General features: G+C 45.8%; 7 protein-coding genes across 7 annotated transcripts; 2 read left to right on the top strand and 5 right to left on the bottom strand.

Annotated features, from left to right (window-relative positions):
• Positions 1-588: 588 nt before the first annotated feature.
• KD926_002092 (uncharacterized protein) lies at positions 589-2082 on the bottom strand (the record flags this gene model as incomplete). Its single annotated transcript, XM_053093891.1, has 3 exons — positions 589-1745; positions 1834-1943; positions 2000-2082. The coding sequence occupies 3 exons, from the start codon at positions 2080-2082 to the stop codon at positions 589-591; spliced, it is 1350 nt and encodes a 449-aa protein (XP_052951255.1).
• A 647-nt stretch (positions 2083-2729) lies between these two features.
• Positions 2730-4272, top strand: KD926_002093 (uncharacterized protein; the record flags this gene model as incomplete). Its single annotated transcript, XM_053093892.1, has 2 exons — positions 2730-2851; positions 2910-4272. The coding sequence occupies 2 exons, from the start codon at positions 2730-2732 to the stop codon at positions 4270-4272; spliced, it is 1485 nt and encodes a 494-aa protein (XP_052951256.1).
• A 2617-nt stretch (positions 4273-6889) lies between these two features.
• Positions 6890-7384, bottom strand: KD926_002094 (uncharacterized protein; the record flags this gene model as incomplete). The annotated part of the gene is made up of 1 exon (XM_053093893.1): positions 6890-7384. One exon carries the CDS (start codon positions 7382-7384, stop codon positions 6890-6892), a length of 495 nt encoding a protein of 164 aa, XP_052951257.1.
• A 903-nt stretch (positions 7385-8287) lies between these two features.
• On the bottom strand, positions 8288-8935 carry KD926_002095 (uncharacterized protein; the record flags this gene model as incomplete). The annotated part of the gene is made up of 1 exon (XM_053093894.1): positions 8288-8935. The coding sequence occupies one exon, from the start codon at positions 8933-8935 to the stop codon at positions 8288-8290; it is 648 nt and encodes a 215-aa protein (XP_052951258.1).
• A 4837-nt stretch (positions 8936-13772) lies between these two features.
• On the bottom strand, positions 13773-16910 carry KD926_002096 (uncharacterized protein; the record flags this gene model as incomplete). The annotated part of the gene is made up of 12 exons (XM_053093896.1): positions 13773-14310; positions 14915-14953; positions 15007-15173; positions 15231-15315; positions 15370-15569; positions 15642-15788; positions 15847-15913; positions 15970-16035; positions 16089-16158; positions 16223-16423; positions 16491-16622; positions 16685-16910. 12 exons carry the CDS (start codon positions 16908-16910, stop codon positions 13773-13775), a joined length of 1938 nt encoding a protein of 645 aa, XP_052951259.1.
• A 1682-nt stretch (positions 16911-18592) lies between these two features.
• Positions 18593-19006, top strand: KD926_002097 (trichothecene 15-O-acetyltransferase; the record flags this gene model as incomplete). The annotated part of the gene is made up of 1 exon (XM_053093897.1): positions 18593-19006. The coding sequence occupies one exon, from the start codon at positions 18593-18595 to the stop codon at positions 19004-19006; it is 414 nt and encodes a 137-aa protein (XP_052951260.1).
• A 1083-nt stretch (positions 19007-20089) lies between these two features.
• KD926_002098 (uncharacterized protein) lies at positions 20090-20575 on the bottom strand (the record flags this gene model as incomplete). The annotated part of the gene is made up of 1 exon (XM_053093898.1): positions 20090-20575. One exon carries the CDS (start codon positions 20573-20575, stop codon positions 20090-20092), a length of 486 nt encoding a protein of 161 aa, XP_052951261.1.
• Between the last annotated feature and the right edge of the window lie 2134 nt (positions 20576-22709).

Genomic DNA, 22709 nt, shown 5'->3' on the forward strand with positions numbered 1-22709 from the left:
TTATCTACTGCGTTTGTGGGTTTATATGGCGTAAGGGCTCGAGATTCTGCTTCATTCGGCGAAGCGCCTGCATAGCCGGTCGTTTCAATAGATAGGCTTCATCAGGTTAATAGAATTTTGATTGATTGATTGATTGATACCCGCAGAAAGTATCAATGTCATACAAAATAAAGATAAGATTCTACTAGAGCTTCCTGAAACCATCAAAAATGGAATGTCTGGAATCACCATGAGTCTGGCTTTAGTCCAGGCGACATCTTCCCTTTCTCAACCCTTGTACGGAAGATTATTTCGCCCCGGAAAAGAACGGGCCCACATCGGAGTGGCAACAAGCCAGAGGTCAATGTAAATCTTTCGGAAGATTTCGAGGACGTCAGATACGGGCTGTGTATAGAGAATGCCATTGACCCTTCGTGTCCCACGTAAACAGGAGGCATCCAAACACGAGTTGTTTGCATTAACATAAAGTCCAATGAGAGAAGGCTCTCCCTTAGTAACAATTTCCCAGTCATACTAGGTTGCCTTGCTCACAGCCGTACCGGAAAACTAACACCACGTAAATCCATCTGGAGGACTTGCTATTATGAATCAGAGGATGCTACACTTTGAGCCCCAAGGCCCCTCAGTTGATCCAGCCTCAAGGTGCGGCTCTTCAGGTGTCACTGGGTCTCCGTGATTGAGCATAGCTAGCCTAAACGCTTCCGAAACGACGAGATAATCCGGATTCGTCTCGCTTTCGTTATCATCAGATGATCTAGACCAATTTCCCATGGGGCCATCAGGAATTTCGACAAGAATATCGGAATTGTCATCGTCGGCCTCAGAAGTGGTTTGGCCCTCAGCTTGAGAGTCCCAGCGCCTCCAATACGGTCCTCGCCGGCCGTATCCGACAATAAATCTCAGCCCCCCTGGTAAGGTCACAAGCGCTTCGACCCCCTCTGCCGAAACACGATGAATGGAGATTTCGACTGGTGGCATAAGAAGTGTGGCCAGCGCTTTTTGCAGAAGAGAAATGAAGTTCCAGAGAGCAGTCACAAATCCCCGGATCATGTCTACCGGTATCATCATCACAGAGAGAAATGCATCCATCCAGCTGATCCCAGCTGATTGATTGCCTGTTTCACCAGATTGTTGGCCATTGGTGCTCTGTGTACCAGGATAAACAAGCTTTTGAGAGGTCATGCCGAGATACTTCCCAGCAGTGGTATCCTCAAGATTCAGCTCCATTCGCAGCTCTTGGATGATTAGGGGTGCGGCATAGCTCTTTTCATGTGGATACAAATCAGCAATTATTCCTTGAGCTGTCCGAGATCGAGGTTCTCGATCACCGTCGATATCTAGCACTTCGAGTGTGGGGAGACCTCCATCATAGCGTCTACCATGATGATAGACCTTGGCTCCCTTCTCTATAAATGCAGTCCATTTGAACGTCTGCATTTGCCGGATTGATGCGTCGCTGCGGGGGATCTGGTTTAGCGATAATGCGTCCCACCCGGTGGTGACGAAAGTCAGAGACGGGGAGTAGTCAAGTCCGCAGAAGACCTCCAAAAACTTAAGGCCCTTTTCAGTCTCGTCTGAGTAAATTTGATTCGCTGGGTGTACATAGAGAATGCCGGCATATGTCACAGAAGTTTTGGTGACCTCGAGAAGCTTCGCGATCTCTCTCAGGATATCCGCATTACTGATGTTCGGATCATTGAGCCCTGGGGTATCGACAAAGAGGTAGACCTTTCCTCCGAGGTTTGCTCGTCCGAGAGAATAGTTTTTGGTCACTCCACGTCACGCGTATCAGTCATGCAATATCTTGGATAATGATCCAGCAGAAGAACTTACCGGACTCAATTCCATGCCCTGAATGGCCTATTCGGTTGGTAAGCGACTCGAATAGGCTCGACTTTCCCGATCGTAGATGTCCGAGTATGATGATCAACTTGCAGTTCTTCCTAGAACCTTGTAAGTGCATCTGCAATCCACGTATGGGGTCTCAGCGCATACGCACTTTTCGAGAGCATAGCGTAGAATCGACTGGGTTACTCGTTGAATGACATCGTGATGGCTCATGGACTTGGTGTCGATGTTCATATTGCGTTGTGAGTTGTGGTTTCGAAACTGGCAGAAGCAAGATGAAAGAAAAAAAGTCTCTTTTGTCCGGGTGTTGGAACTTGAGCGGAGCGAGATATGGGCAAATCTTAGGTTGAACGGGGGATCTTGATGCCATTTTATAGACAGTTTCCTCCCTTGACTCGAGTGATATCACAGGAAAAGAGGGTATTCGTTGTCTACACTATAGAGGAGAACATGCCTGCTCCTTACCGGATTGATACTAGAGTCAGAGCGAAGCGAACAAAAGTGTGCATTAGTATATTGGCCATGAGGTGGCTCCCTCTATCACACCAATAATATGTCACTGGCGATGTTGGAGGCGGGGTTGATGATCGGGCGCCTTGGCCTTGGGATAATCAGACGCTGCTGATGCTGCCCCATTGGCTCTGTCGGACGAGGCTGAATGTATAAACCCCGATGAGAGCTGCCAGCAAACCCCCTGGTCTCCATGGCTCGATGGCATTGGAGGATAAACCTGCAGATGGTCATTCGTTATGATTTTTTCTTTTTCTTTCCGGAGGGGCGAAGGGAACTGTCGGGGGAGTAGTCCGCAGAAGTTACGGAAACAACCCCAGGCTCACGAGGGCACGTTCTTTGTCCAGAGTTTCCGGAGCATATTTGCAGATATGGACGCATGTTTACCACTCAAACCGTCAGACAGTCTTGTCGCAGAAATTACTCAGCTGTATGTCATTGAGGAATGGAGCCTAAAGCGGATGAGATCATCACGATCGACTCCCCGCAAAACGTGAGCGACCATAGTTTCGATCACAGAAATCTCGTGCGCATACTAATTAAGAAGCCAGAGTGGATCAATGGAAGGCCTTTTTAAAACGTCATGGAATTACGAAGAACCTCTGCTGGGAGGAAGTATCGAAGATCAAAGGTGAAAAAGGCTCAGCAGTCAACAATTGGACGAGTCTAGTGCTAGCTGACGGCCTACTTCTGGACAATATGGACATTGCTCAACACTATAAAAGAGGGCAACGTTATCGCCGTACTCCACAAAAACGGGAGGCTAGGAATATCACCTATGTCGATCTCCCCTTCCGGCTCACGATTTTGCAGGACCCCGAAGTATTTAAATCTTTCCGACGATTTCTCTTCTACACGCGACTGCATTTTGAGACTTCATTTGAGCGGGGCATCTGGGCACCAAATCCACAAGGTCTCTATGCCAGATCTATGGATCTTCGGCTGAGGCTATCAGAGCTCAGTGAGGTACATAACAAGATTGTTGACGCCTTGGAGCAATTCAGAGCGGGTCGGTCCGAACGAGGTTGGGCTATCGTGCGCGACTCATTCAAGGTTCATGGGAACCTCGTCGGAAGCAATCATCATCGACAATTTCCAGATCTACTTGCAATTCTCCTCCTTCTTCAAAGGGGTGGCCACGGTCCTATTTCGCGGCACATGGTCGAAAATCTTCTAGCCTGGTCCCAGAGCATTTTGAAGCCAAATGACCCCCGTCGTATCTTATTCCAATGTTTACCCAGACTTTCTTTGGACCCCCACGGCCATCTGTACCAGTCTTTTGACTCGTACTGTCGTCGGCTGTGGCAAGTGAATGCTAGATGCGATGAGATCCGGGCTTACGTATCTTACAATCAGGCCAGTTTTCCCAGAGCTGACATCGGCGAGTTCTACAATCTCTTCGAAGGGAAGCCAATAGAGCAGATCTATGAAACCCTGCATACCGCCGACATTGAGCTGGGAGATGCAAGCCACGAGACATTCACCTTATGGCACACTGCAGTGAGGAGCCTGGGAAGAGATGGGAGATACGGAGACATGACAAATGTCGTTCGCTCGTTGTGCACACGCATCTATCCCCTCGCGGCCACCTTCGGTCACCATGAACATCGGCAACTAAATCTCGACTCTGCACTGAGCTTCTTTTTGCTCGGGGGCGCAGAAGAGATCCTAGGGGACTTGCACGATGCGAGGTTATCTTTCCAGGAGGCAATTAAAATAAGGAGTTGGAATATCCCTTTCGAGAAGAATGACCATGCCAAAGCAGCTGCTTTGCGAAGATTATTGTCTATCGCTCTGAAGTTAGGAGACTTGTCAGCAGCGAAGGATTGTAACCGCTGGTTGGATAGGATGTACTCTGAGGTGGAGCTGAGAGACAAGGAGGAACGTGAGAAAGCGAGTCGAATTTCTCTCTGATTGAAGTATGTTGGAGCCTGATGGTATGGCTTGCGGCGCTAGGCTGCACGTAGTTAGTCAGTCAGCTGACCCACACTGGGCCGCTGCATCTCTAGAACCTCTGCAGTTGTAGTATTAGAAAGAATCAAGCGTTTCCATCCGATTTTCGAGCCTTATCAGAGCTATCGCTCATCAATCGGTCCGAGCTGTACGGTATGTTTCCGCCGTCTTGGCCCCTACCACCTTTTCCGCAGAAGAGCAAAAAAGGTAACCCGAACTGGTCTCTAGATTAGCTGTTTTGTATGCCGCCTGCTAGCTCTCCCTGAGTCAGAACAACTAACCTTATTGCAAAATGTTCCCTGGACTCTACAAGAGGCACGCGAAGCAGTTCAACAGCGAATTGGAGCCCCTACAGATATATCTAAGAAACAGGCAGCCGATAGATTTCAAAGATTCTACGCCTCTCTCCTGCAGACTGATATTAAGGTCTTTACAGATAGCTCAAAACTAGAAAACGGTATAGTAGACAACGGTTATGCCCTGTATTAATCTAAAATACTATTCTAGCAGTCTTCCTTCTCTCTGAAATCGAATAAAGAGGTCTTTGATGTCGAAACTGAAGCAGCCCTAGCAGGAATTAAAATAGCTTTTAAACTAGATACCGTTCGCTATGTTACCAATCTCTGGGTCTGTCTAAATAATCTAGAGGTAGTTACGCGCCTTCTTTTACCTTTCACAGGCTTGTTACAAGGAGTCTTCGAATCCTTCCAAGCCCTAGCCCAGATCTGGCTGACACGAGAGAGATTCTAATACACTAATGGCGGCTCTGTACGGGTCTGTTAGGTTCCCAGTCATACGAAAATCCCTAAGAATGAGACAGCCAATTAAGCTGCAAAGAAGGATACTGCTATAGATCTTCCTTTTTTAAATAAACATTCGTACGTTTCGCTAAGGCGGCAGGCTAAAACAGACATTATAACTGCTCTTTAAAGATATTGGTAGTTTACGGTCCCTCAATCCTATCAAGATCTTTAGATTACTAACTTCCCTAGATGCCCTGCAGAGCTAAAGCTCCTAAAACCACTTCTAGCACGGATTCTAGCTGCTCGTACGGGCTACCGAGATTTCGCAGCCTATCACGAACGGTTCAATTATAAAAATACCTATCTTTTCTGTCGCTACAGTTCGAAAAAAGACTATATTACATTTTCTCTTCTGCCGTATAGCAAAGAGGCACCTGCCCCGACCTCCAGGGTCCCCTTCTGATATAATCCTTTACCTGCTTGGTATCCCAAAAGGCGTAACCGAGCTGGCTGCGTAGCTTTCAGAAACTCGTTTTTTTAAAGATATATGCACTCGGTATCCATTATTTCAGCTAGACTGAGACCCCCCCCCCAAAAAAAAGATAGAGATAGTAGGATAAGTTATAGAGATTAGGAGGACCTCTGCAGCTAGCATTAACTTCTGCCTGATCTATAGGCTCTGATTCTTGACTGCAGCAGCTATTTAAAACGCTAAAATCCCTTATTTTGTACTTAGAACTAGAACTAGAACTAGTTAGTGATGCCCAGGGCTTACCCCCTGGCGGCCTGTGGCAGAAATATGTGGGTCTACCGAGAAGCGTTTATTCAACCAAGGAATATGATCGTTTTTCACCTGAATGAAGGTCTTGATTCAACTAACTATACGATAAAGAAGCCGATATTTATGCAATTTGTGAGGCTTCCTGATCGACAAAACAAACGATATATCACGATAATACTGTCCCGAAAAATGCCGTATAAATGCAATAAAACTGCAATAAAACACAATGACAATGCAATTGTCGGTTGACTTGGTCATTGCCCTAAGCAGATATCCTATCGATTCAACTGAATATAGGTATATGCTCGGTGGGTAAAAGTGAAGTGTTATTCTAGACTACTCGCTTCGTTGAAGATATATCAGCTGCCTATGCCGAGGAATCACATGACTTAGGCATATCAGCTGAACAATAGTTCCAACACTGGGCCTACTTTAAAAGTGGTAAGAACGTGAAGGTTAAGATATCAAAAACAAAGCGTGCAGTTCCAGAATCCAAAATTCATCCCATTTCCCGGTACTCAGGTGTTGCTCAATTCGAGCGTTCAACCCAACCAATAGCCTGTAAGTCGATACGGTTCGTATCTATGAGTTGTCTTAAGGCGTTGCAGGGCTTGCTTTTTGTCATTGCATCGGCAGGGTTAGAATTTCCATCAATCCACTTGATATCCGTAATTTGGCGGCATTTATAGGCTTGTCGGAGGCACATAACATCAATTATTAGGCGTTTCTCTTGCGTAGATCCGAGCCGTACAAGGCAATCGTATAATGACTTCGAGTCAATGCAGAGTACGATTGGAATGTTAACTTGCAATATTTAGTCTAAAGTTGACTTTATTGCGAATGCAATATCTGAACTGTAAATCATAGCGTAAAGTTCTGATGCTAAAACACTGCGGGTGACACGTTTGCATTTGATAGAACTCCAATGAACAATGTTGGCATTCGGGGCGGTAGTGTTACTGGCATTTCTTTTGTCGGCTAGTACGATAACATAGCTAATTTAAGAAAAGAGATCCTTATTGTTGGCGAATGATGCGTCTGTAAAAACTAGCAGTTAAAGAGATTCCAGGTCCAGTTTGACATATTTAAGGCCTCTGGCGGTATTCTTTAGCTGCCAGTTAAGTCGCTTGTTGAGGAATTCAGCATCTTCCTTGCTTGGGTTGATCACTTGGGCAGCGAATGATAAGTCGAATGAAGCCTCTGACTGGCAGACAGAAACAATATAGGTATCTCTTGCGCGTTCTGCAATATATCGATCCTTTAGGGTGCCTGGTGCCTGAGCGGTTGTCTTGCCAATGAGTAATAGTTTGATACATTGGGTCTCCTGGGTAAGAGTAATCCCATCAGGTTCTAGCTTGACCATGCTGCCATTGAACTTCAAAGGTTTTTCAATGGTTAACTTCTCGCGGTCTTTAGCCAGAAATTGAGCCTTCTGTAATTCAATCTCTTCAGATTCAGCGAACGTGGCATCTGCGAGAATGAGGGTATCGTCAGTCTGAAGTCCAACAATGCCGAAACCAGTAAATTCTCCTGAATTAGGGCTATCCATAGTGTAGAGTAGGCATGGGTCGAATATTGATTGGCTCATCCGGAGGTATTCTAAGTGGTAAGAATGGTAGGTTCTGAACTAATGGTTCTCTGCTTCAGGGATTCCATAGAGAGGTTTGATAACCTTCATAACAGTGTTACTGGTAAGTCCAAGTTGATCAATAAGTTCCTTCGGTAAACGCGCATAGAGTTCTCGGTTGAGTTTAGTTATTGATTGCACGTACGCTTGCGAAATGTCGCGAAGATATAGCTGAAAATCTGTTATACTTGAAGCAATACAAAGAATAAGGCGCTGGCTGACTCGCTGGATCGTCGGAGATTGCGTAAGAATTAGATCTTTTCCCTGGTCATTATAGGCTTGTATAACCAGTCGCAATTTCTCAAATGCTCTCTCTGTTCCTTTATTCTTGATCTCGTCAACAAAGCGTGAGTTGAAGAGTCTGGTCCCTGGTAGAATGTCTTCAGATTTGAGGAACTCAAATACCCCTTTTTCAAGCAGGCCATTGACCTCCTTTTACCTTGAAACATGATATAGTTGGATACCGGGATCGCTCCCAGTTTGCAAGAAGACATTTGTGGGCAAAGGATGCTTGCGTGGGCGGCCTAGGCCTCGTTTTTGTGATTGTACAAGTTGTAGGGGTATAGGGGCGGGTTTACGGTCTGTATTAGGCAATCGAGTTCGTCCGGAGCGCCTAAGGATAGGTCCTGGGTGTACTTCTGGAGGTTCTGCGGGATCTGAGCGTGATTCTTTATCAATACCGTGTTCTGTTCGATCAATTTAGTCTGATTCTGGAGCTTCTGAATAATATGGCTTGACTACTGTCGATCGGAATTCTGTTGGGCCACTAGGTAACTTGACTGTGCAGGTTTCCCCTTCAATTGTTAAAAGGGTAAATGGGTCAGTCTAGCTGCCTGTTTTTCCTCCGTTTCCTTCTTGCCAGACAAGGACAGGCGAGCTTGGTAGCAAGTCATGTACAGCCGTAATGCATAGGCCGTTTCTCATATTTAATGTATCAGCCAGTTGGCGCTCTGCTCTAAGTTTCTTGATCTCTGCTATGGCTTTTCTGATAGCTGCAGCCCGCTGGGAAGTTGATAACGAAGGTGCATCTGAATCAACCATGCGAGGATATGCGCCGAATACCAGTAGGATAGGAACCAAGCCTCCAGGTCCCGCGGAATCGTTAATAGCTTTAAAAGCCATTTGAAGGGCGATCTCTTTGTCAATATCAGGGATCTCAGCAATGATAATCTGGTAGGCTCGGCGCAGTAGGCTATAGTATCTTTCAATCATGCCTATCGAGTTGTGTACTTCAATGGGAATACTTCTTGTGCTAATATTCATTGTTTTTGTATAGGTCTTGAATTCCTTGCTCACAAAGTTCTTTCCGGCGTCATGTGTGATCAAGTCTGGAGGGCCTAGGTAGGTATCAATCCAGCACATTCGCAGTATATCCCAGGTGTGTTTAGCACTGATATCTTTCAACCATCGGCCGGATTGGAAGCGAGTTGCTTCGTCAATAACGTAAAGGAGAGATATATTGTCAATATACATAATATCGATAATAATATTAAAGTTGAAATGTACTTCATCCTTGAGATTGAATCGGAATCGACCGGGAGATTTGCCAAACTTCTGACAATAGTAGCAGAACTTAATGAGATATTCTAACGCTGCTATATTTAGCTTATGGCCAGCACTTCTTAGAAGTATCTGAAGTCTATTAACAGATGGATGTCCGAAGCGGCAATATAATTTCCGTAACTCAATATCTGTTAGAAAGCAAGGATTTATATCAAATGAAGAAGTGAGGTATGAGAATAGAGCAGAATTCCATAACAGAAATAGATGGCCAAATCGACGAATAACAGGGATCTCAACAAATGATTTGGTAGCAGATCTGGAGGCAGGCTTCGGGGCCACAATAACATTCTTAAGATTATTATAGTATATTCCGAGATTGTCCATATCCGCTAGGCATAGCAGAAATGGGGTATCAGCGTTTATAACATAGAATTGGATGTTACCAATTAGAGTTAAAACTCTTGCAGAATCAATTAAAGAAGTTGTTCCAATGCCGAATTGAACATTTACCTGACCAGCTGTCGAGGTATCTAATGTAATGTTTTCTGTATTCTAAAGTGCCTAGAATTGGCCATATCCAGCTGTAAACTTTTCAGAGGTACCGGTATCGATCATTATTCCCATAAAGATTTTAGAGTTGTATCGGGTCGCGCTCGCGGAAGTGGTATTGGCGTTATAGCTGAATGGGTCGGTATTAACTATCAAGTTCAAGGGTTTTCGATCATTGATACAATGGGTAAAAGATCGATTTGCAAGTTCAGAGGTTGTAGTCATTGCTTGTTGAGCAGTAATTGAGCCGAATGAGGTAAAGAATGTATCAGTAAGATTATATTCTTTATCAAGGTCTGTTGTTTCAGCTTCAGGTACAATAGTTTGAGCATTAAGTATAAGTGCTTCAAAAGCTTCTGCTTCTTCTTCTTTGTCATTCCTTTCGCAATATATTATATACTGCCTGTATCGTCTGTTGAAGTCGCCATTCTTTCCTCTGTCATTGTTGAAACGCTACTGATATTTCTCCTTAGATTGCCTCTGTTCTTCTTCAGTGTGTCTCCAAGAGCGGCAGGTTAGTTTCTGGCAGACGTAGCATTTGCCCGATAGACCTCTTTTGTTTTGATTGTAGTTCCTGTTTTGATTGTGATACCTTCTATCAGTATAGAAGGTCTCTTCTCGGGGACTTGTGTGAGAGGTTCCATGTTGTGGATTCTCCTTTTCCCACGTGGTGATTGAGGATTGCAGTTTATTGATCAATACTGCGAGGTCTTCAGGCGGGTCGGCAATAGCCATGCGGCATGCTGGTACTCCCTGGCAAGCTGTAATAAGCTTGTTAATCAGATTCATGTTGGTTCGGAGCTCAGGGTGGAGGCCGTGACGTTGTTTTAGGAGATTGCTGAGTAAGAGTTGAAAACCTTAATAGATTGATTTCTTATGGTTATCATTCATGATCTTCTGGAGCGATATGGTATTCCACTTGGTTAAGTTCTGCCGGTAGAACTCGGGTCCTTCAAAGAATTGGCATAAGTGGTAATATGCTTCTTAAAACGTCTTTGATGATAGACTACTGCTGTAATAGTGGTCTTCAGCAACACCTTTAAACATTGTTGGCAATGCAGCCTTGTATCCATGTAGTAGTAGACCAGCTCTAGAGCAAATGTCATAAAAGATGTTCAGTTTAAAGTCAAGGCTGCTGTTGTCCGTACCGCTATATTTCTGGTCTTCTGTGTAAATCTTTGTGACTGAGGCGATTTCCTTAGAAAGGTCATTCTTGGGCCTCATAGAGAGTGCATGATTGCTTTCTTGAGCAAGGCGGTTAGTCTCAAGGGTAAGATAATCAGTTTCAGAAACGTAATTGGTTCCTGGGATAAAAGGATTGGCTTTGGGAGTAATGAAACGGTCTTCTAGAGAGGCTGAAAGATCTGGATAGTCTCGTCTCACTTGCGGATTAGCTTTAAGAGAAGCTGAATGGTTTGAATAACCTTCTGTAGCTTGTGTATTCTCTCTTAAACTATCGCGTATTAGATTTAAGCGTTTTCGGAGTATAGCAGTAATTATTGGTAAATCAAGTTTTTCTAGAGCAGCTTTAAGCTCTTCATCAGTCCATTCATGGAATTCATCTTGCTGAATAACTTCGGAAAGTATGTCATAGAGAAGATTCCTCGTGTTATGATAACGAACGAATACTTCTCGCTGAAGCAGATTGTTTCTGAGGTTCACTCTTGCATAAGGGCTGAGTTGCTTGAAATATTCAGGTTTCCAGCCTTTGAATTGTTCTCGGAATGTTATCTACAGGTTGTGATCAAGGATAGTGTTTGTAAATTGCATATTTATCGCATAGGTATTAAGGTCCTGTTTTGTGGCTGTACCCAAATCGATTTCCCAATCCTTATCTCCACTTGATGAGGACTGTAGTAGTTGAGACATGGTAGTGCGAGTGTAGAAGAGTGTAACAAGGTATAAAGGATAGATAGAAAGGGGCAAGGGGCAAGGGATAATATAGAATAATCACTGGGATAGAGATAGAAATGATTCTCTGAAATAGTAATTGGTAGAAAAAGGGAAAAAAGTGCTAAAATTGGTAGCTGATTGTTTTTCTGATACGTTACATCTGCAGGGGTCCTTCGGTTAACTTCTAAAAATAGATAGTCAAATACACAAAAGAGGGGTAGAAGGGAAAAAGTAAGAAATAAGAAAATAAGAGAAAAATAGGGAAAATGCGGAAAATGGGGAAAATAAGAGATAGTGGTCAAGAATTGAGATTTTTGATGTTTTTGGACGTATTTATAGACCTTCGGGCTCTATAAATGATGATTAGCAAGAGAGTGCACTTCTAGGCGATACTTATTCAACAGTTTTTGGAGCTGTTAAATGTCCGTTCAAGCTTCGAATTGTCACAATCTTCTCCTTCAACTGATATAGGGCAATAGCTAGGCAATCATAGAAAACAGCTTCTTAGGGCTGTTGACTCAGTTTCAAGCTTCGCAGTTGCGTATATCCTGATCTGTACGTCTACTGATCAGTGTCGGTTGACTTGGTCATTGCCCTAAGCAGATATCCTATCGATTCAACTGAATATAGGTATATGCTCGGTGGGTAAAAGTGAAGTGTTATTCTAGACTACTCGCTTCGTTGAAGATATATCAGCTGCCTATGCCGAGGAATCACATGACTTAGGCATATCAGCTGAACAATGGTTCCAACAGCAATATTTATGCAATGAATCAATCGGCCAAGAAAGGCGATGATATAAGCGGTTTAGTCATCTCCCGCGGCCACACGGCCTTTGCCCCAGCAGGGGACGGCGGGACACGTGCCTAGGCGGTGAACCGCGGCCGTAAATATAACTAACTGTCGCCGCGTATATACACTAGAAAAACCCTTACTACAAAGGGTTGACCCTTTTTAGTGTAGCGGTATTTTTCTGCCACACTAACTAACTAAATCTTGGTTCTTTCCCTGCAAAATAAGCCAGCTTTCTATGATATCATTTCTAAGTGCGCTGCATCTTTCTGTATAAGAGATATCATATGGCTGAAGTGCAGCCATTCCTTATCTTTACTCAACGCGCTTAGAAGTAATATAATAGAGGACGCAGTCGACAAAACGATATGCCAAGAGGATATCATATACCAAACATCTACCACATCATATACTGACTCACGGATCATGGGATATATAAGGAAACTCGTTTATCATTGTAGTTAGTCTTCATGTTGTTTAACATTGTCAATTGGATACCTACATTCGAACATTTCTAGTTTGATTCGTCAAGTCTTACTATCCTCAACTACTGAGTATACGTACTCGGTAGACCTTGCTTCTATCCTTGCTGTGTTTAGTTGATCGATCATCGGACCTCATCGGACCTTGGATTGGGTCGTTGGATACCACATCGTCGCACCTTCGGACACTCGGTAGTGTCACCTCGTCGACTAGTTGGACTAGTCATCGGAGAGTTCAATAACCTTCACTAGCACGCAGACAGCTTGGAGAGATACCAGGGTTTGACAGGCGTCTCTGCAAGAGTTGATTGTAATATGACATGGTTAAAAGAACCTCAGACAGTTATAAATATAGACCATTTAATTGCACCTCTTTCGTAATACTTAGTGAAAAATATCATAGCTTGTCAATAATTTAAGAATACAGAGCCCACATAAGGAGGGGTGCTTAATATCAAACTAATACCTTCCCCACAGTCGAAAATGTGGTAATATGGATATTTCCCTATATACCTATAGTGTTACTTTCTTGCGCCTCATGCTTCCCTTGTTTATGCCATGGAACGTCTTCAAAAACTCGTAGACCCCATATCCAAAGGAATCCAACTTGAACTCCAGAATGAATAAGTCATCAACATACGACCTGTTGCTAAAGACAGGCCTTATTTACAGAGCTCAAGGGGACCAAAATCGGATGAGCTACATTCACCATTTAACATCTTTGGCCTATACTTTCTCTCCTATGGCACTCCGCTGCTTGGAAGGTCAAAAAAGAAGTGTGATGGTATGGCTCCAAAGCAGCAAGAGAGTGCTAATTTCAACAATAAATTCTAGCTAAACTTCACCCAATCAATCCTCAAAATTTAGGGGAGTGGAACAGCCAAGACGCGAAGGATGCACCTGTGTCAGCGCTAGGCGTCTAGTCGCGCGACCATCGGGTGACCCTCACCCCCATCACCCGCCCCACTCACCTCTTCGCGCGACCTCAGGACGGCACTGCTCACCTACTAGAACCAGAAGGGCAGCCGTCGAGGTGCTCGTAGATTTTTGCTCGGTAGGTACTGTACCATTGACAACATCGATGCTTCAAATCAAAATGAGCTATGTAAAATTCCTTCGCGTCGCAACTCTGGAATCGCAAGCTGATGTGTCCATTCATTACACTTCATAATTGGCCGCCGTTGCTCGCCTGGCCCGTAAAGATCTCCATCCTGCTTCGTCCAAGTAAGCTTATTCCACTTATCTGGCTCCTTGCTCCAAAAGTCAATTCCCTGCTGCTTGGTCGGTTTGGGCAGGGCTTCCAAGATCCCCCTTATTCTCGGATAATCGGCTTGGCGAATCCATCCAACATCTGTACTTCTGTGATAAAATCTATCCGCTGTAGGAACATAGTTTTCTTTCACTTCGAACCGCATGCCGCTCCGGGCGATGATGTCGCCGGTGACTTGAAATAGCGCTCCTTCGAGGGTCTTCGTGTCTGTTTCAATGAAGACACCGGTGTGGTATCGCTTGGGAGGGTCCAGAGGATCGTAGGCTACCGTGTCGAACTCTGGTGTGTTGACTTTGTACCACACCTCTCCTCTGTGAATTTGGGGAGAGGGTGCTGTTTTAGGTGTTGCGGGATCCATTCTTAGGAAAACAGAGTATATGAAAGTGTAAAGATACTAAATTAGGAAGATCTGGTTGTTTCAATAAAGATAATGTTAATGAGTAGTAATCTTACGGGGGCACTGAAACATTTCATAGAGCGCTTAAGTGAGGAGCTTCCTCGACCCTCGGTGGAAGCCCGCCCTATCAGGGTTCAATGATAACTCAAACATGAATCATCCGTAGCCGCTCACCATGCAGGCTTAGAAGTGTCACCGAGACAACACGGAAATAAATCTCAAGACTCGCTGCGCGAATTCCACTACATACATTGAATAAGACCTATGAATCTGCTCTACCAAATAGCAAGGAGATAGAAACCAGGATGTTGAGCCTTTAGGCTTGCCTAGATGAACTTCCACATTGGGTTTCTGAAACAGAACATGTCTTCCGTCAACCGGGAATACATGATTCTCCCAAGTTGTAGTGATGTCTGTCATTGACACCGCTTCCAATATCTCTTTCTAAAATGACCCTCACACCCGGAGAATCTAATCTTGGAAATGGAAACAGAAAACCATGGACTGGACGAATTGCAGTCTCATCTGTCTCGTAGAGCCTTATCCTCGGTGCATGTGGACCGTACAGTTCTCCGAGGGTGTGGTAGACAACCATGTCCACGAGACTGTATCAGGTTAGTTAGTCTTGAAGACCCAGAGACAAGTAAGAGATGCTTACTTTTTAGCTACACAAGCACGAGACCCTTTGGAGAACGGAACAAAGTAGTCTTGCTGTACCTTCATTTTCTCCGAACCGCTAAGCCACCGGGAAGGATTGTATGAGGCTGGTTCTGGGAAAACGTTCGGATCCATATGAATCCAGTGGTTGGTCATCGAGACTGGTGTCTAAGGGGGTATACTCATCAGTGGTCGAGATTGGTAGGAAGAAAAGAAGCGACTTACTCCCTTGGGAATTGTCCAGCCATTACATTCCAAGTCGGCTTTTGGTGACACTCGCACTTGTCGATGTAATAGTCCCATTGCCATTCTATCGGTGTCTCAGCATGGGATTTGCGTGAACTTTGCAGGACGAGAAACCTACCGCAGGCCTTCCTGATAGCAAGCTTTCAAGTACGGCAATTTTTCCAATTCCCGCCACGACGGTCCTACTTGACGGCTCTCGACATATAGTTCCTTCAGTTCTTGACGAAGCCTCTCCTCCATTTCCGGGTTGAGTCCTAGATAGGTGACAATAGTGCCAAGGGTAGTGGACACATTATGGGTCCCTGCTTGCTGAATCAACTGCCACTAGTCAGTCAGAACAAGGAACAGCTCGCGCTAGCTTAGCCAAATCATGCAGCCGAGTTTTCTTACTTGCGATAATCGAGCAAACCCACCATTGCCGAAAATCGACTCCACCAGCTCGCTATGCACGAGGTGGTCAAAGAGCGTGGTGTCACTCCGATTCTTGGATTCATCTGCCGGCCTAAGTTTGGCCTTGACGATCTGTCGGCGCGCTTTCTAAGAAGTAATCAGTCTTCTAGTAGGTCTTTTTTAAAGGACCGACTATGCTGCTCACATCGTCCCAGATCCTCCATTTAGTCACTCGTTCGGAGATGGTCCGAACCACTGGCATTACCAAAACCCTATCGATAGTTTTAGTCAAGTTGGCATATTCTCTGCGTCTTGAACAAGGACGTACTTCGCGATCCACGGCAAATGAGCCAGCAGCGGAATTGTCATAGAGCCTTTCTTCAGTAACTCAAACCTATGGCGAAGTAAGTAAATCATGTTGCTGGCGTCGTGGACGGGAAGCCCTACCAATCGGCATTGAATGTAGGATCTTTAAGGTAATCGCTAGGTTCCTCGAACAACATACAAGAAACAATATCTGGCAATATCAATAAGTATCTCGCATTGCAACAAAGGATAAAAGGAAAGGGTTCTATCCAGACCTGTCATCATCGAGCCAAAAGCATGTGTCATATTGGCTGGTTTGCCGGTATTCACATATTCTTCTAATCGGTCCCGTAACTGCTTTACGCGTTGAACAGCCCGGTCCTCCACACGAGTTATTCCAGCTACCGAAAAGAAGGGATTCAAGGGAGCTCGTGTTGCGCGATGCATCTCGTGGGTGGTAGAAACGGCGACCATATCTGCCTCAGAACATCCTCTATTAGCCAATTTTCTCTCGCGGTGGGGATGTAAGACAGGCATACAGACCTTCAAAACCAGTCCCTTCTGCGAATCTCGGGTAAGCGTTTGTCTCTCGAACAGCCCCTGTTACAAAGAGCTCGTGATAAAATGCCGGATCACGGACATGAATCTCGGTAGGCGTGATGCGTACGACCGGACCTAGCAGCCAAAATTAGAAGTTAAGCTGCAATAAGGCCAGGTCAGCGAGAGGGACGACTAACCATATTGTCGATGCATATGTTCAATCTGCATATAAAACTGTCCGGCCTTCACCCAATCGTAATAAAACTCATACCAAAAGGTGATGCGAGCGAGCCATGGCCCCGGGAAAGATGCAATTGGGCTCAACCATAGACGACAAATCACCAGGCCGATTGTGTATAGAACAGCGCATATTCCAGCGCCTTCCACGTAGTTGAGTAGCGACAATGAACTGAGAACACCCATTATGAAGGGATGAAAGCCTTATCTCTCGCGTTTACGCACCTTTCATAGAGAGATGAGAGATATAGCGGGGGAGGGGGGAAGAGCATACGTAGGTTTTATTTGGATTCTGTGTGTAGTCTAAGTTGCTCGCAGATTTTAGACTCACGTTCTCAATAAAGCCAATTCATCGCGTACTCCGAGTTAGCGCAGCTCGCAGTCTTGGAGCCATGGTTGTTCCATGCTCAATCGTCTATTCGAGAGAGTGGTTACCCTGTCACTGATAGCTAGAGGTAGTAGTGATCTACCTTACAGATCTACAAACTAGCTTTCGATTTTAGATTTACTCAATTTAAACGATCTGATCGGCAGCGAAAAGGACTCATATCGTGAACCGAAAAGAGTTTTCCGAGAACCAGCCACCGGCGGACAAGAGTATTGCACCTCGTAGACTCGGCATCCGAGAGGCGAATACAGCTTTCTTTCATCCAAGAGAACAAAAAGGCCCTCTGCAATATTCCCAGCTCGTTCGCTAACCATGAGTTCTACCTCCCTTTCATCTTTCTGGACAATCTTTACCATACGAACCATGACCACAATATTGAATTTTGTGGCCGCGGAAGATGACTAAACCGCTTAAATCATCGCCTTTCTTGGCCGATTGATTCATTGCATAAATATTGTATTGTCAGTGCGTTTTATTGCAATTTTATTGCATTTATCATTTTTCGGTACAGTATTATCGTGATGTGTCGCTTGTTTTGGCGATTAGGAAGCCTCTCAAATTGCATAAATAACGGCTTCTTTATCGTGTAGTTAGTTGAATTTAGACCTTCATTCATTTGAATATGATCATAACTATAAAATCGGTTGAATAATCACTTCTTCGGTAGACCCACATATTTCTGATGTTTAAAGTTGCCCGGGTTGCCGCCACTCGCCGCGGATCACTTTCGATGGCAACCTTCGCCCAGAGTCAACTCTATGGCAAAGGCGTGCGATCGGCTCGGAAAGTATCGTTGGGCGACAAGCTAGTAGTGAGAAGGACGAAAATGATATGCATCTGATCAGTTCGGTGCACTTTTACTGTCCCAATCTCACTGTAAAAGATCTGTAGCGCGGTCTCGCAGCAACATGGCTACAGATGAGATGGAAACATCCTGTGGTTGCTCACACCGTGTGGTGGGATGAGAGAGGGTCCCATGGATTCAGCATCGGGACACCTTAAGCCAGAATGAGCTTAATGACTGGGTCGACGACGTTATCAGAGTGGAGATGCGTGGTTCACAAGCAGCAAAACTTCATGATGGGAATGAAGAAGACCACACTACTAGGATGGAGACCAGTGCTCGAGCCGTGACGACTCACGTAACAATGTCCGTGGACGAGAAGACAGAAGACGGGTTTTATAGGGACCGCACCTGTGCGATTTTTGTTTCAAGCGAAACACATCTTCTTCGATGATCTTGGTTTTCGCCGGTTAATCGGTGACATGTTTTGCCTTCTGGGCAAAGAGCTGTCCGGCGAGACATCGTCAGTCGCCCCAGATAGTAGGACTTTTCCTCTTCAACCGGTCCTCCTAGACTCGTTGGACATTGATCAAACGATATCCGGTCCACCATTTGAAGCCCATCGAGTAACCTATATGAAGGCGTTACTTAAAGGAAAGGCAGGCCATCCATCCCCAACCACCGAGCCTCAAAAGAATGCATCTAATCAGTAGAGTCATACAGCGAAATTGGGGTCTGCAGCCCAACATAACCTCCCAGGACGGCAAGCCCCAGAGCATTCGACGAACTCTCTCAACCGACCAAAGCAAGGCTATCATTGCCAATCTGAAATCTGCCCTCGGGGCAGAGTATACTATAACTCATCTTGCACAAGCCGCTGTGTTTGCCACCGTGCTGAAACTCCACCCTCCAGGGCCTAATGTACCGGACTCACAGGCCCATCTCTCCGCTCCGCCCGTCAACGGACGACGCTTCCTAACCGAAGAATTCGCAACAGGGGGAAAGTCCTTTGATAGTATGTGTATCATGACGATACCTGTTGTATTTAAAAATATCAAGTCCTATGATGTCGGGAACGCAGACCGGACTCCTAAAAGCTCTTCTGACTAGAGCCTGTGCTGTCGTCAAGAGTTCGTATGATTTTTGGATCAGCCATCCATGTCAGCTGGCTGTTTCATTATCATTTTCTCATCTGATCGCGTACTTACTAAATGGGTAGGTCTTGTACTGCGCCGCATATGCATACAGCAAACAAAAGACATGGGTTTTGTGCTAACCCCCAAATTAACAATAATCCAGGAATGTCTTATCACAGGCTGATATGACATCGCGGGTAAGCTTACCTACAGTCAACAGTAGTTTTCAACGGTTGATCACAAGAACTAACGAACTATGATATCAGGTATTTGCCAGCGATGGGGTCAATAAGAGATACATACCACGAGAAGTGTGCCGAGAAAACAGCCAAGAGAAGGTTCTCACCATTGAAGAGGTCCAATCCTCACTGAATCAATACCTACCATATCTGTGAGCTTTCAATTCTTTCTTTCCCTTCAGCAGGCTGTTCGAAGGCGAGCGCAACTGATTTTTTCTCATGGGTACAGTTCCGTGCGACTTGAGAGCTGGCGAGACTGCTCGACTATCTCGATCGACTACAGCGATGCAAAATACAGCAGGGAAGATGTGACATAGCTTTTGAATGAAATGAAATGATTGGCATGATGATCCTATTTGCTGATTGATTGGTAGCCATATAATCATTTATGGAATACTGGTTGTGAAATTGTATTACGCGGAATCATAATGTTTGGATAGATCAGTGGACATGCTATAATTCTAAATAAGATACCTATATACACCACGCTTTGAGACACATGACATGAGAATAAACCCATGCCTTTCGGGACCCAGGAGGATATCTTAAAACAATCGATTCTCTGGCCCAAATCACCCAATCGAGCCCGTCAGGTTGGTTCATGTCGGGGCTGAGCACCAGAATGACATGATCTGTCTCATCGCTAGAGCCATAATCTAGCAGACTTTATAATCCAACACAAACTTGCACCTGTCCCAATGTCACGCACTACCCTGGAGAACCATTTGCTCAATAACCTCGAGACAGCGATCCGAATTCACAAGAGAGACAGCGCCTAGTCCTAGTAATGCCAGCCATCACCACCGTAACAACCCATCTCACATCACACAAAAAAAAGCAGCAGCAAGTGCAGCACCACCAAGCACCATCCCCTGCGCCGTAGCGACCGGCATAGCCGCATTAGTCGAAGATTCAGACCCCTCAGCCGAAGCAGACGCTGTAGCCAACGCCGACTTCGACGCCTCAATCGCATCCGAGGCGGACGAGACCCTCGCCGAGTAATCACTCGCCTTGAACGGGATCTTCGTGAAGCAGTAATCTGCCCCGGACCAGTTGTAGTAGCTGTCGGTGGAGGCGGAAGTGGTTTCAGAAGTGGACGTCATCGTCGCTGGATCCTCGTACCCGAGCACTTCGTAGACGCAGCAGTAGGCGGTGGTGTCTTCGATCATCATGTGGCCGTAGCAGCATCTCCTGTCTTCGTACCGGTTTGAAAACCAGTTATGGGGGCAGTCGTCGCTGTTACCTGCCATGGTGGCAGTGGCGAGGGAGAGGATGACCGGTAGGAGAATTTTGAGAGAGGGCATCTTGGCAATAGAGATTGATATACGGAGGAATGAGGCAGAGAGGAGAACAGATGCCAGAGGTCTTTGTATCATAGAGGTGTAGTTTCATTTTGTAGACTTGTACATACCTTGTATGCCAAGGTGGGCTAACGGCTCATTCAGGGCGCAGTGTAACCCTGCGAGCAAAATGAGACAGTCTACGGAGCAATTGCGCTCTTGATTGGAGTAAGAATTACGGCACGCCTCCTGAACAATCAGATTGACCATTGTTTAGACTATAGATCAGGGACACAAGTAACTGACCAATAGACACCAATCGTGGGGAGGCAAGGAACTACGAAGTAAGCGTCGAGCGAAGCTGCCAAAGAAACCAACGTTGTAAGGCCGAAGGCCGCCAGAAAGATAGATCCCAAACTGCGCTCACCTTTCATGAATTAGGGAGTATTGGAGCTGGAATATTGGACGAATTGAATAGCCTACAAGGTCGGCACCACTATTTCGGAGTCTGGTCGCGTCGTTAGTCTGTTAAGCATTCGACAACGATACTGCCACATAGCGAGATGAAAAGAGGTTGAGTTATTGGACCAGGGAGGCCAGTATTCTCGCTATCACTGCATTTAGGGGCAATTCCCGTGGTTAAATACCAGTTAGTTGGTTAGCTAAGCTCCCCAAGAGCAGGCCTCAGCCAATAACAAGACACATCCCTTGCCCCCGTTATCACGAGAATATGTGGGAAGCAGATGAAAGTTGTCCAGATATTTTCGCCGTAGGGCTAAGAAATGCCTGAAATGGACCTATTGGCCATCAAAGACCCACTTAGAGAGAGTTTACCGCAGTCCGTACGTACTCAGTACGGTGTAGTTTCATGTCTCGGTCTTCGAGGGTTGAGGACCCCTTGGTTATCGACGACGTAGTCAACAGACTGAAGTTGCGCAGAAGTGGGCGGAAAAATGCAGGCGATCGGTCGGTCGCATTCCACTTGAGAGCACACAGGCACCGCTGCTAGGAATTCGTAAAGTGATGATCAGAGTTACTTGGTCGGCCATCACCCGCTGCCTTTTTTTCCGCCCCCAACCTATTCCATCCTTTCAGGGTCTACTCCGTACATGGTCAGTTTGAATGAAGTTGAAGAACTGAAAATGCGCCACCAGTATGACACTATGCACTGTTATAGGACTACTCCACACGATAGTTAGCACGGTCGTATGAGTAAAGCGACATCATGCAGCTCATGCAGCGAGCACGCCACCCACTGCAGTCCGGGGCAACTCGTGGTTCGGAAGCAACTAACTTACTGGTTACGGAGTAGCGCGCCCAGCCTTGGCCAAAGTTGCGCGAAGGAAGCACCGCCCCGATTGCGCCCTGTTGCCGGGCAAAGAACAGCGGGACATGGAGAATTTATCAATCGGCCCAACAGTGCCGACTGAAAGTTTGTCTTTGGATTGAGAATACCAACATGATCAGGCTGTAAGGCTCAATGACGAATGGGTCCCAAGTCCCTAACGTGGCGATGAGAGGATAGGCCTCAGGTCCAAGGGGAGGTTGAGAATGATTGAAGCTTCAGGAATCAAGGGTCTGAAGGAGGAAATCCCCGAATTCCTGAAACCCACGGCACAGTCATACAACTGTGACACGAGCAGTCATAGTCAAGTGTCGACAGCTCGGCGAACCGGCACCCAAGCTCTAGGCCGCTAGAAAACATCTGGAAGCCGTGAGGGTAGGTTCGTAAACTTCTAATGGATCCGAGTAATCTCCTCGGAGATAATAACCGATGATCTGTGGTCGCTGGTTGTTCATGGGCTGGCCCCCTTTAACCTGATCAGGAGAGCTCGTATTGTTTAGCGTTGGAGAGAAAAGGAAGGCAGACCAGACCGATGACGATGCCATGGCAGCACAACGTGATCACGGGCAGCTGCTCAGCCTTGGGCGGAAAGTGGACACCTGGAAAACCTTCGTAGGGCCAACGGGAGGGCCACACTAGACTCTAGCAGGTGTAGTGCCAGTCCCCCAGAGGTCCACCTTCTCAGTGCAGAGTCTGGGCGAGAAGCGCAGCGGGCGATCTCTCCTCTTCCGACCGTGAGGTACCTTGGATGCGCGACTTATTTAACTGTCGGCTTTCCTCTTCCTTCTGCCATCCCATCTATCGTCACTCCGC

Source organism: Aspergillus affinis (assembly GCF_023601865.1).
Source record: "Aspergillus affinis strain CMG 70 chromosome Unknown NODE_143_length_86900_cov_88_302927, whole genome shotgun sequence".
In the NCBI taxonomy this organism is placed as follows: domain Eukaryota; kingdom Fungi; phylum Ascomycota; class Eurotiomycetes; order Eurotiales; family Aspergillaceae; genus Aspergillus; species Aspergillus affinis.